At 40.4% G+C, this 13,118-nt stretch overlaps 1 protein-coding gene across 2 annotated transcripts; it reads left to right on the top strand.

Moving 5' to 3' along the window:
* Positions 1–492: 492 nt before the first annotated feature.
* Positions 493–11,758, top strand: LOC101778289 (synaptotagmin-2). Of its 2 annotated transcripts, none has more exons than XM_004952346.4 (12): positions 493–999; positions 2,005–2,103; positions 2,203–2,253; positions 2,345–2,468; positions 4,425–4,543; positions 4,689–4,790; positions 4,868–4,942; positions 5,157–5,233; positions 5,330–5,576; positions 5,669–6,022; positions 6,188–6,316; positions 6,422–7,051. In XM_004952346.4, exons 1-12 carry the CDS (start codon positions 889–891, stop codon positions 6,539–6,541), a joined length of 1,608 nt encoding a protein of 535 aa, XP_004952403.1. In that variant the 5' UTR covers positions 493–888; the 3' UTR covers positions 6,542–7,051. The 2 variants fall into 2 exon arrangements, with proteins under 2 accessions (XP_004952403.1, XP_004952402.1); XM_004952345.4 differs by lacking the exon at positions 6,422–7,051 and adding an exon at positions 11,379–11,758 and having other exon boundaries at positions 498–999.
* The last annotated feature ends 1,360 nt before the right edge of the window (positions 11,759–13,118 follow it).

Below are 13,118 nucleotides of genomic sequence, written 5' to 3'. Positions count from 1 at the left end.
GATTGGAAAGATATGCAAGGGAGTGTGAAATCACATCTTGTGCGGGTTTTGTTTGTAAAACTGAATGGATCTCCCAAGTACACTGTTCTATCCTCTAGCCGCTACCCCTTTTCACGGTTTGACCATTCTTGCAAACAAAGTTGCACTTCTTTTTGTTGATAGATAGAAAATTGCCTCTTTTAGTATCATATCGGTGGTAGCAAAGCTGACATGAAGATGACTCCTGAGATTTTTCCACTTGAGCCTCCAAGTTTTACACTAGATGATGATCAAAAAGGGTTATTTTCAAACAATAAACAGCATCAGTGGACTCCCAAAAGCATCCAATAAAAAAGATCACACAAAGTTAGTGGAAAGAGACAGGACTCGGATCCTAGCGAAACATAAAACAAATGGCCGAATCTTGTGGCCCGTTATACACGGAGGCGTTGTCCTCAACGTGCTCCTCTGCCGACATCGCCAGCGAGCGGCTGCCCCCATCCTCATTAGTCATTAACCCCGTGTCTGATCCCCGATTGGGCAGATAATCAAGCCCCATTCTTGCAGCACCCTTGGTGTTGATTTCCTTCCCGTTCTCCCCTTCCATTTGGCCTGACAGTAACCCCCCAGCAGCGCGCCATTATTAGGATGATAATGGTCCTCCTCCCCCTTCCCTACCACTAGGGGCATGCCATTGATGCCATCTTGACTGTTACTGTACTCTCCAACCTCTCGTCTCCGCTCGCTCTTCCAGATCTCATCCGCTTCTCCCTTTTGGCATTGTACTGTTTCTTGCTGCTCCTTGTCTCCGCGTGTGATTTAAGGAGTCTGACTTCCGTCTGCTGGCGCGTCTTGCTTTCTTTCTTGGCTGCTCCTGCTCGCGTTCTTGGGTGCGGTGGAAGAGCGGTGATGGGTTTTTTCAGCACCGTGCTGGGTTTCTTTGGGTTTGGAGTGGGAGTGACCCTGGGGCTCGGGATTGGGTACTACCTCTTCATCTACTACCAACCGACCGATGTGAAGGTACGATCTGGCTCACTCCCCTGATTCTTTCTGTGTGATTTGGGTGTCTCGTCTCCTCTTCTGGGATTGGTCTGTAAATGTTTGAAGGTACGGTCTTCGATTTCAAATCATGAAGTGCTGAGCTTGCCTGGGACGCATAGTTTAGTTGTTCAGTTATGTTTTTCTCGAACACGCAGGAGAGCTGCGCATCTATATATTAACAAGAAAAGTTGTTCAGTTATGTTGGTTGCCGGCTGATTCAATAAGAATCGCTTGTGTTGAGCACGCGCGAGTATGGTCGTTTTATCTAATGCTCTGGAATTCCTTGTGTTGGTCATACAAGAGGGTTCTTGTCTGGTTGCATGCTCTTATTCAGTGCAGTGAATACTGACTACATAAGAAGGGAAATATAGTTGCTAGGAAGCTGGCAGGTCCTGAGTGGTCAGGTGATGAATAAATCAAATGATTAATGCAATTCAAGGGGGAAAACATGGTAGAAATTTGGTTCTTTAATTTGCCCTAAAGGTTTCAGGTTGAATTCGAACAATTTAACTGTGTTAAATGCAAATTACATGTTTTGTATCAGATCAGAGTGTAAGGGTGCTCTGTTCTTGTTTCCTGTTTCAGATTTAAATATTGTTCAAGCTCACATTTTTTTGATTCATGGCCATATGAAAATTAGCTATTGGCCATTGCATCTAGTGATGCATAGGTGTCTCTTCTTTGCTTGCTTGAGCCAGTGTTCTACACATACATACATACATACATACATACATATATATATATATGTATATTGTATATATATATATATATATATATATGGCATGTTTATGCTTTCTTCCTAAGCCCACTCACTAGACTGCAATATTTGATATCATGTACATGGCGGTGCAAAAATAGATTGAACTCTAGTATCTGGTATCTGAATGTCTTAAATCACTTTTGCTTAATATTGATTAATTTAGTCTTGTTTATTTATTACTAGCACCCAGCTTAATGTAATCTTCTTTAATGGTGATTGCGCAGCACCCTGTAATCACGGCACTTGTTGAACTTGATACAAAATCATTGGAAAACATGCTTCCTGAGATTCCTCTTTGGATAAAAAATCCAGACTTCGATCGGGTATGCTTATCCTCCCAGTCAAATTTCTGTGCCCTTTCCATGGTATCTTATATTTGACTGATGTAACATAACACAAACCCCCCCTTTTTTTAAACAAAGATTGATTGGCTGAACAAGTTCATTGAGACTATGTGGTCCTATCTTGACAAGGTATGCACTACGTTCTGTGTCCTAAAAAAATTTGCAATATGTTTTTTCCATGTATTTTCACCTCTATTTTTAAAAATATCTTCTTTCCCAGGCAATATGTAAAATGGCAAAGGAAATCGCCAAGCCAATTATTGCTGAGAACACTGCAAAGTATAAGATTGATTCAGTTGAATTTGAGACATTAACATTAGGCTCATTGCCGCCAACATTTCAAGGTAAGTTATTCTTTAACATTTTAGGTAAAATGGATATTTGAAAATTGACTTAAGTAATGTACATTTTGTATGATATAACTCCAACAAAATGTTTTCAGACTTGCAGTAGTTTATTTCAGAAAGGTGTTGTAGAATGTCATGTTTTAAGTGTTGTGTGCTGATAGTATATCATAATACAGAGGATCTGGAAGACTTGGGTGTCCGTTAAATGCCGGTTCTTCATGTGGTTGGTGATTAGGGACAGGTGTTGGACGGCTGATCGGCTAAAAAAATGAATCTGCCACACCCTGTAAGCTGCCCACATTGTGATCAAGCGGAGGAAACCATTATCACCTGCTGATAGAATGTGTCTTCGCTTGAGAGTTTTGGTTTAATATTCTGAGGAGGGTTGGGCTGCAGGTTCTCACCTCTCATCCGGATGTGAGAAGTTTTGAGGAATCGTGGGAATTAAGTTCTAACAATGTGCCTGCTCCCATTAGAAAAGGCCTTAACTCTCTGATTATTCTGGGAGCCTGGACGTTGTGGAACCATCGCAACCGTTGTGTTTTTGATGGGGCCTCTCCAAGTGTTACCAGAGCTTTGTTGTCAGCCAGTGAGGAGTTACATATGTGGGGTTTGGCTGGAGCTCGAGGAGTTAATCACCTGCTCGTTCTAGTGCCAATCGAGGAGTGAATGTTTAGGTCGAGGTCGGTTGTTATACTGTGGAAAAGGCCCTTCTTAGTATGGTTCCATAGTGGTGGGTATGGGTATTGTAAGGGTTCTTATCCCTTTTTTCTTCTTAATATAATGATACGCAGCTCTCCTTCATGTTCGAGAAAAAAATAATCCTTTATTAAACAAAAAAAGGACCTCCACTACAGGTTTCGTGACCCGTGGTTCAAAATTCTCTACTGGTTTCCAGCTTGTGTACATGGTGACTTGCTCGGGTGTTCATCCATGCTTCCACTAAATAGGGTACATGGTGATCTGAGCTGTTACATTTGTTTCCTGGTTATTTGCTGTCGAAATTATCCAAACTCTTAACCTCACCACCATCACACACACTAATATTCCAATCAGGTCTCCACAATTGGCCATGTTTTTTCCAAGGTAACTTCCAAGATAATACCTGAATTATTCACTACACATCTTCCAACGATCCAATCATTCCTAATATTTCATTACTTTCATGTGCTCTTAAGTTCTTGTATCAGAGACATTTGGCACATTTTATTTATTGAATACTTCTGAATGTTACAGTTAGGTCGGCGTATCCAATGGTAGAGTCAACCACTACCTATAAGAAATTTACAGGTCACCTAAAGATAGCATGATAGAATAACATATCGAATGGATCAACTAAGGTCCACATGTCATAGAGATGTATTAACTGCATCCAAGTTGGAAGAGGTGACTAGACTGTCTACTAACTATTAGTAGGGTTTTATCTCTCCTTATTAACTTTCCCTGCCACATAAAGCACCCTTATATCTAGCTGAGCTGGCACTGTTGGAGATGCACCCTCATCTATCTATATGCATCCACTTCAAATTTCTGCTTGTGTCCTAGTTCTTCATCTAGAGCTAATCTATAGTGTAATCTGAGCTGCTCATGGGGTCACCCACACCTTTCCTCTCTCCTTACCACGTGCAACCCACAATAACTTTGGACAATGTGCTAATGTTAGATTGTTGGAGGGCTAGCCTTTTATGCTATCTGTAGACGCTGGCAGTTATACTACCACCGATCTTCAATATATGACATTTATGACAAGCTAATTAGTTCAAATTCAACTAATTAGCTTATCCTCAACGTCATATATTTAAGAATAGAGGGAGTAATAAATTACAGCTAGCAACTGTTGGAGCTGCCCTTATTTTAATTCATTATTTCTGTCATTAAAAGCAGATGTTGTTGTAGACCATAGGTTGCTCGATGATGTGCTAATATGGCATTTTCCCTGACACTCCAATGCAGGGATGAAGGTCTACACCACTGACGAACAAGAACTTATAATGGAACCTTCAGTAAAGTGGGCTGGGAATCCTAATATCACTGTTGTAGTCAAAGCATATGGGCTAAAAGCAACGGCACAGGTACTTTCTATGTATGTGGGTGAAATTAGATCATATGTAGTTATAACATGCTGCAACATTTTATCTTTGAGAGATCAAGCTAATTTGAAGAGATTGGATTTCATTGTAAGATTATAATTGTCCCGTATCATATCTACTGTTGCAGGTAATTGATTTGCAAGTATTTGCTCTCCCACGCATAACCTTGAGGCCACTGGTTCCTAGCTTTCCATGTTTTGCTAAAATACTCGTTTCACTCATGGAGAAAGTAAGTTCTGAAGCATGTATTAATTTTGTGTATTACCAATGTATCACACGACTTATATGCTGTTCACCTTTCTGCAGCCCCATGTTGACTTTGGTCTGAAACTCTTAGGAGCAGATCTGATGGCAATTCCTGGCCTTTATGGATTTGTTCAGGTCCGTTCTACATTAACAGGCTTGTCATTTCATCCACCCAATAGCATTTCTGGTATTCATAAAATGTATAGTATACTGCTCAATGTTTTCTATTTATTAACTACTTAATTTCAATGTCAATACGTAAATCTAATTCCTCAAATCATCTACCAATGCATTGTTGGTGCATATCCTCTATCCAAAGAAACTTACATATCATTAATGGATCCTGCAGGAAACTATCAAGACCCAAGTAGCAAATATGTACTTGTGGCCCAAAGTACTCGAGGTGCAAATCATGGATCCTGCAAAGTAATGCCATTGTTCAATTAATTCTTTTGTTTATAATGTCTGTGTTATGTTGGTTAATTTAGTATCTGTTTTTTTTTTCTAACATGATACATGCAGAGCACAAAAGAAGCCTGTGGGAATTCTCTTTGTTAATGTAGTACAGGCTGTTAAACTCACCAAGAAAGATCTTCTGGGCAAATCAGATCCATATGTGAAGTTAAAGCTAACTGAGGACAAACTTCCATCAAAGAAAACATCAGTGAAGCGAAGCAACCTGAACCCTGAATGGAACGAGGAATTCAAAATAGTTGTTAAAGACCCAGAATCTCAAGCTCTGGAGCTTACTGTTTATGATTGGGAGCAGGTAAGCATTAGTTGTCCCATATCTTCTACCCTCTCTCTAATTATCTTGGGCTCATATATTCCAACCTATATGACTGTATCTTGCCTAATCAGGTTGGGAAGCATGACAGGATTGGAATGAATGTTATCCCACTGAAAGACATTACTCCAGATGAGACAAAATCTATTACACTTAACCTGCTCAAGAGCATGGATGCAAATGACCCAGCAAATGAGAAGTTCCGGGGACAGCTCACTGTTGATCTAACGTATAAGCCATTCAAGGATGGTGATTCTGATGTTGAGACGAGTGATGAGTCTGGTGTCATTGAAAAGGCTCCTGATGGCATGCCGGAAGGTGGTGGTTTGTTGGTAGTTATTGTCCATGAAGCACAGGATGTTGAAGGAAAGCACCACACCAATCCATATGTGCGAATTTTGTTCAAAGGCGAAGAAAGAAAGACAAAGGTACGCAATAAACCTTTAGATATGGCAATAAATACTCATTCATAAATCACAGTAGTAGATTTTTATGTCTGTTTTGTCTAGAATGTTTTACTATAACAAGTACTTCCATTACACATAGTTCTGGTCACCATGTTACAGACATAATGCTTGGTAAAATATGTGCAGCATATCAAGAAGAATAGAGATCCACGATGGGAACAAGAATTTGAGTTCGTTTGTGAGGAACCACCTATAAATGATAAAATGCAAGTTGAAGTCATTAGCAGGCCACCAAGTCTTGGCATACACTCGAAGGTATTAGTTCTCTGATTTTACCTTTCTTGTTATTGTGATGCAGATTAATTGGTATTTTGAATTTTGTGTGAGTTGATAGAGTAAAAATGTAAATACTATTGCTAGGCACATACCTCATCAAGACTGCATGGCAGCTGTTGCTTCAGGAGTACAACCACACAATTAGTGGTCAGAGTAAAGTGCACCCAGGGCCTTGAACTTTTTTTTTTTCGGATTCTCATATAGGTCCATGACCTCTCAAAGTGAGAATCCAGGTCACTTGAACTTTTTAAATGGTTCATCCCAGGTAAGAATCCAGGTCATAATTGGACCTAGAGTGAACCACTTGAAAACTTCAAGGACTCAGATGCTCACTTTCATAGTTTATGGACCTAGGTGAGAATCCGGGGAAGTTTAAGGATCCATGGTGCCTTTTACTCTTAGTGGTCAATGGTCTTATTATTCTATTAAATCATTTCCCCTAAGTTAGCTTAAGATAATGCTAGTACATTACTCATGAGTAATGAGAAGGGACCACTGGGAACTAGCTGGGAGTTGTAGCTTTAACTATTAGTTAATAAATTTGTCAACATGGTCCATGTTTTCCAAACTTGAAACTCAGTCTTAGGTTGTTAATATTCACTGTTTCTACTGAATTTGGTAATGAAATGACAATGTTGTAAACCTTTTTCATGGAAAAAAAACATACTCTCAATCTAAAGACAAACTGAAGACCTTCAAGAAAGGTTGTAAGCTGATTCTTTGTATAATTCTCCTCGAGATCTGAAAGTTCCTATCCATTTTATGATCATGTTCTATTTGGCTTTTGTTTTGAAGTCTGACTCTCCCTTGGCATTAACTAGCTTATAGCTTGTCTTGGAAAACTTGGAAAACTTGGCTTCTGAGTTGGATTGTAATAATTTTGTTCCGTGGAACTGCCTGTAGAAATTCTAATATATGGCTAACCGCATGGAGATACTAATAGGTTTCAAATTACACACCAAGTATGACAGAAATAATAGTTGTACTACATGATTTTTCTAACCTTAATATGTATAAAGAGAAAATGCAGTATTTTTCACAACTGCTTTTCTACAGCAGCTCAAAGTATAAGCGGGAATTGTTGATTATCGAAAGAAAAATGAACTGCAGAGATTGGACTGCAACCAAAGTCTGGAGAATATTTGAAAAGCTCTAATCCCCCACCCCTGCCCCCTTGTCCGGGCTATCAACATCGCAGTGAACCAAGACAACCAATTCTCAATTGAGCATATTTCACTATGGTCCCCAAATTTTTACACTTTTCTATTAGTTCTATGTTTGGAAAAATGGTAAAAGTTACGTGCTTGGTTAAAGCAACCTACTCAAACAATCATCATCATCATCAAAGCATTTTAGTCCAAGCAAGTTTGGGTAGGCTAGAGTTGAAACCAACCATGAACCACTTAGCAAGGTTCAGGCACGTGAATAGCTCTTTTCCAAGCAGCCCTATTCAAGGATAAATCTTTGGGTATATTCCATCCTTTCATGTCTCCTTCTATTGCCTCCTCCCATGTCAATTTCATCCTCCTATCTCTTTTCACATTATTGTCGCTCCGTAGGATTCTACTATGCACCGGTGCCTATGGAGGTCTCTGTTGTACATGTCCAAACCATCTCAACCAGTGTTGGACAAGCTTTGTCCGCTTAACCCTTTGAACAAAATTTAAGCTCACTTTATTCCCCTGAACTATTTCATTTGGTCCAATCTACCCCCTAATTAGATTTCTCTTTTTTGTTTCTTCGTGTATGAGTTGAATTTTGAGTTCAAATTTTCTGAGCAGATACAAAACATGATGCCTTACGTTAAAAAATTATACTAAGAATTTTTCATGGTTATTTTCTAGGTTAGGAATATTTAATACGAAATTGATCTTAGATATATAAAATTGTATGAAAAGTAATCTTGAAAAAATGCTAATGTATTTTTCTAATGTAGAGCATAATGTTATAAGTCAACTTACAAAATTTGAAATTCAATCTCAACTTGTACGTGAAGAAACAAAAAAGAAAAATATAATTAGGGGGTAGATTGGACCAAAAGAAATAGTTCGCGGAAGTAATGTGAGCCTAAATTTTGCTTAGGGGGTTAAGTGGACAAAGTAAATTGGTGAGGGGAGTAAACTGGACTTTTTCCTATCCTCAGTTGGTGCTACCCCTAGCCTGTCACGTATATCATTGTTCCGGACATGATCCCTTCTTGTATGACCACAAATCCAATGCAACATATGCATTTCTACAATACTTATCTGCTAGGCATGTCGTGTTTTTGTGGGCCAACATTCTGCACCATACAACATTGCAGGTTTAATCGCCGTTCTATGAAACTTTGCCCTTTAGCATCTGCAGTAACCTCCTGTCACAAAGAATGCCAGATGCTGGGCGCCATTTCATCCACCCCACTTTGATTCTATGGCTAACATCTTCATCAATATCCTCGTCTCTATGTAGCATTTTTTTTCGGAACAATGCAGGAGAGCTGTGTGTCATTTCATTAAGATAGAAAAAGGAACAAGGGGTCTAGCCAAGGCCGGCCCAGCTCTTCCAGATCCTCTTCCAAGGAGAGGATTTAATGGTCCCCACAAAGAAAGCAGCATAAGCCGATTTACTGCTGTAACTTCCAGATTGGGTTAGTTTCCATCTGAACTGATCTGGTACATCATGCTGCAGAACAATGCTGTCAACCAAATCCCAGACCTGAAGGTATTCCACCAGAACTAGGACAGATAGGGTGCCCTTGATGTCAGACACCCAATTCCGATTATTGAGGGCCTCAGCCACTGTCCGCCTTCTAACTGTTCTCTTGGGGATGGCAAGTATCAAATTAGGTGCAACCTTGGCCATAGTTTTGCCGTTCAGCCACCTATCCTTCCAGAAACGTATGGTCTCCTCATTTCACACAATTGATTCCACAGCCATGTTGAACAGACCTTGAGCATTTTGAGGAACTTGAATTTGGAAGCCATCCCATGGTCGAGAAGGGTCCATTTTTTTAGTCCACAACCAACGGATTCGGAGAGCCCAGCCTAGCAATTCAAAGTTATGAATCCCCAATCCTCCATATTCCAGGGGCCTCTGGACCCTTTCCCAAGACACCAGGCAATTTCCACCATTTGCATGTTCCTGTCCTTTCCACAAGAAACCCCGTCTTCTTTTGTCTATAGCCTTGATAACCCATTTTGGGAGGTCAAAGGCTAACATGTGATAAATAGGAAAGGCTGTCATCACCACCCGCACCATAACCAAACGACCAGCCCTATTCATCATAGAGGCCTTCCATCCTGGGAGATGATCAGGCACTTTATATATTAGGGGTAACCAGGGGCGGATCTAGCGGTGGGGCGGACGGGGCTCAAGCCCCACCTACCGCCCCTCGGACAATGGAGCCTTCCCTTGAGCCCCTCCATGATTTTTAGGAAAACGGAAGAAAAAGAGAAGGGAGGGAAGGAGGAGGAAGAAGAGGGAGCCCCTCCTAAACTCAGGGGAAATTTTTAACAGGACAAGCCAATATCTCCGCAGTGAGGAGCATTTCATCTTCCGAACATTGGATGGGAGAGACAGAGCTCTTACTGAGGTTAGTATGCAGACCAGAAGCATGCCCAAATAAGTCCAGAATGGCCTTGGTGACCTGGAGGTCCATCCTGTTTGGTCACAAGAAGACCACTCTGCCTTTTATGCTGATGATCTCTCTGTAGCATTGACTCCAAATATCGAAAGGTATCCTTCCTATGCACTACTTGACCTTCCAAACTAACATCTCCCAACCTACTCTAACAATCAAGCTGGAAAATAAGCAATAGGTTAACAAGACCAGTGTTGTTGCAGACACACTTCCTGGTTCCTTAGTATCCATTTTCCCCTGCACCCTGGATGTTACTTGGCATTCCATGCCCCCCCCCCCCACCCCCACTGTTAGCCTTGATCCCATGAGAGCACTGTCACACATATGATAGTACAAGAACTGCTGCAACAGCTTAAACACAGGCATAGCCATACTTTTCACACATTACCAACTATATAAGATCAACAAAATTGACTCCATTTTTCCCCTACTGTTAGCCATGATCCATGAGAGCACTGTCACACACATGATAGCATAAGAACTGCTGCAACAGCTTAAACAAAGGCATAGCCATCCTTTTCACACATTGTCAACTACATAAGATAAAAAAAAGTTGACTAGACGTGTTAGCCGCTTAGTCATAGTTGTATTTTTCATGTCTGTGTAAGAAAGTCTGTAGCCACCGTTTAATACTCTGTTCGAATATATATTTTGTTTTAAGATTTCTGCTAGTCCAATTTTGACAATCAGTATGTCAATATATAAAAAATTATGTAGATCAGCAATGTATGATAGATGTTATTTGATTCATAATGAAATGTGTTCATAATGTTTAGTTAGCTTGATTTGAAATGCCATATTCTTCATGGAAGTATATAGTCGAATTGTTAATTTTTAATGTGCCGATGCCCTAAACATCATGTTGAACTGAGGGTACATGATTTTGAAGAATCTGTGCATGAAATCTATGGTTGCTAAATTTGCAGTAATTTTTACTGCTGAAGTAACTTAGATAAAAAAAATATTATTAGGAATCCTAGTTGCAACCTTTTTACTGATATAAAGACCTAGTTGACAAATATGTCAGGTTTGAAACCTGTAACAAATATATGCTTTCTAAAAGAACATATATATAGAAAATAGAAGCCTAAAATGAAAAGAAATACTCAGCTATGTAGTAGGCATAGCATATTGTACCAAATTAATTTTATTGTTTACAGACTTGTTAGGACTGGGACCATCTGTGCTTTCTACTTTGATTCTATATTAGTTGAACTGTTTTTTGTATGTGTTTAGTTGTGCTAACTGCTAAGTAATGAGTCAATATGGAAGTTTAGAGAGCACAATACCACATATAAAATGACATGTAGATTATAATCCCTTAAGCTTCCATTAGCATGAGTGTCTGCACATAACACATTATGTTTCATTCTCTGCTGCTAACCATCCTGCTTTCTGGTGTTGTATGTTTTAACTTTGTAGGAAAGTCTTGGCTACGTTGTCATTAGCCTTGGTGATGTTATAAACAACACGAGGATTAATGAGAAGTACCATCTAATTGACTCGAAAAATGGCCGCATTCAGTTGGAATTGCAATGGAGAACATCCTAAAAGACCTCACGGGCTGAAGCCGTGAACCTGTAAAGTTTGTCTTTCTATTTGAAGCTTTCCACACATGTACCTATCAGCATTTGGGGACATCTTTTTTAGTTATTTGTAACTGCTTATATCATAATTCCAAGTTGTTCTGGACATCATGTTTTCTCCAGTTTTAGTAGATATGGTTCTGAACGGAAAGAGCTTGTCGTGATTAATCACAGAATTCATATTATGCAAAATATTTTTTAGTTTCTTGAAGCAAAGTTGTCAGTGGTCCGTCGGTGAGTGTCATGGTAACAGTAGTGTTTTTATTTGATATCAATAATCATAGTGTTGTTATGCGATTTGGGTATCCCAAATAAATCTTGGTTTCGCTACCCCTGTCCGGATTAGCTTTTGCTGAAACGATGCTCGGGCCTCGGGGGAGCAGAAAACCCAAGTTTTATTATTTTGAAATTCATATTATTTTTGTTGAGGTCATGTTTTATTAGAATTCAGCGTACTGATGAGGGACCTAAAGATTACATTCACCCGTCCGTTCAGTTTTTGCAAAGCTCTCTCGCAATACCGCAAACGGTATGTATCGAGAACGTGTTTAAGATTGAGGAGAAATAGTACAATGAAGCTGCTTCGAGAAGAGCCTGAAAGAACCTGTGTTTCATTAAGGACGGAGAAATAGTATAATGACGTGGCTGCGAGAAGGGCCTCGAAGCGCAAGCGACACACGGTGATACACGACCGAACACCTCAAGGGTCAAGCAAGGGCCGTTATCATGCTCAGCAAAGCACAAGAAATCATATACCGCCCGCCCTAGCCTCCATCTTGTTGCAGAGCTTGCCGTTGGGTGTTGGTGTTTGACGTCCACCGCCCACCCGGCGCTAGCGCTCGAGGCCTGAAGCTGCGGACTCCCGCGCGGCGGCTCTTGACCCCTGGCGTTCGTACGAAGCCTGAAGGGGTACAGGTACAGCAGCAACGGTAGCCGGCGAGTAATCTTTATCGCGTTGTTGATTTGGTTGGATCGTTGTTGCTGCTTCCTGCCTCCTTTCTTCCCTTCTATTATTCTTGTTTAACTTTCTTCACATCACTATGCTATTTTGTTTCGATTGGGCAGAACGCGGAGATTTTAGAGAATATTTTTCTGCTTGTATGCTGTGATTCAACGAAAATGAACACCGAATTTTGTATTCATCCTTGAGTGGTATTTTGGTCAAGAAAAGGTTGTATCTTCTATCCTTGACAGACGCAATGGTACGCACCTAAGCAGTTGACAGACACAGAGCGCAATAAGAGGGCGACTACGCACAAGCAACCAAGTGAATTGAAATGCCTCCGAGAAACGACCAAACCAACTCGGCTTCGGAAAACAACCATACAATTCAACACCCTGCAAATAAATCCGCTTCTAAACTATCAAATCAACTTGTACCCAAGCCGCTGGCAGTAGTAGCGTCGTCGTCCGGCCGGCTTAATTGGGTAAGATTTTGGATAAATTGGGCAAGATTCTCACCTGGAGGATTCGACGGCAACGCCTACAGTAAGGTACAAGTGGTGAACAATGCTCGATGGCATCATCATTGTTGTCCCAATCCGAAGCCATGATAGACTTTCATTCGTGATGCCGG

The sequence above is a fragment of the Setaria italica genome, chromosome I, assembly GCF_000263155.2.
Source record: "Setaria italica strain Yugu1 chromosome I, Setaria_italica_v2.0, whole genome shotgun sequence".
In the NCBI taxonomy this organism is placed as follows: Eukaryota; Viridiplantae; Streptophyta; class Magnoliopsida; order Poales; family Poaceae; genus Setaria; species Setaria italica.
Note: the sequence above shows the minus strand (reverse complement) of the source record. Positions and strands in the feature narration are given on the sequence as shown.

What these genes read in the sequence shown, in the direction of transcription:
- LOC101778289 (XM_004952345.4), top strand. Translation starts at nt 889, where the DNA reads ATGGGTTTTTTCAGCACCGTGCTGGGTTTCTTTGGGTTTGGAGTGGGA. An exon ending in ATTGCCGCCAACATTTCAAG is followed by an intron (nt 2,469 to 4,424) that starts GTAAGTTATTCT and finishes ACTCCAATGCAG; the next exon opens with GGATGAAGGTCTACACCACT. An exon ending in GGCTAAAAGCAACGGCACAG is followed by an intron (nt 4,544 to 4,688) that starts GTACTTTCTATG and finishes CTACTGTTGCAG; the next exon opens with GTAATTGATTTGCAAGTATT.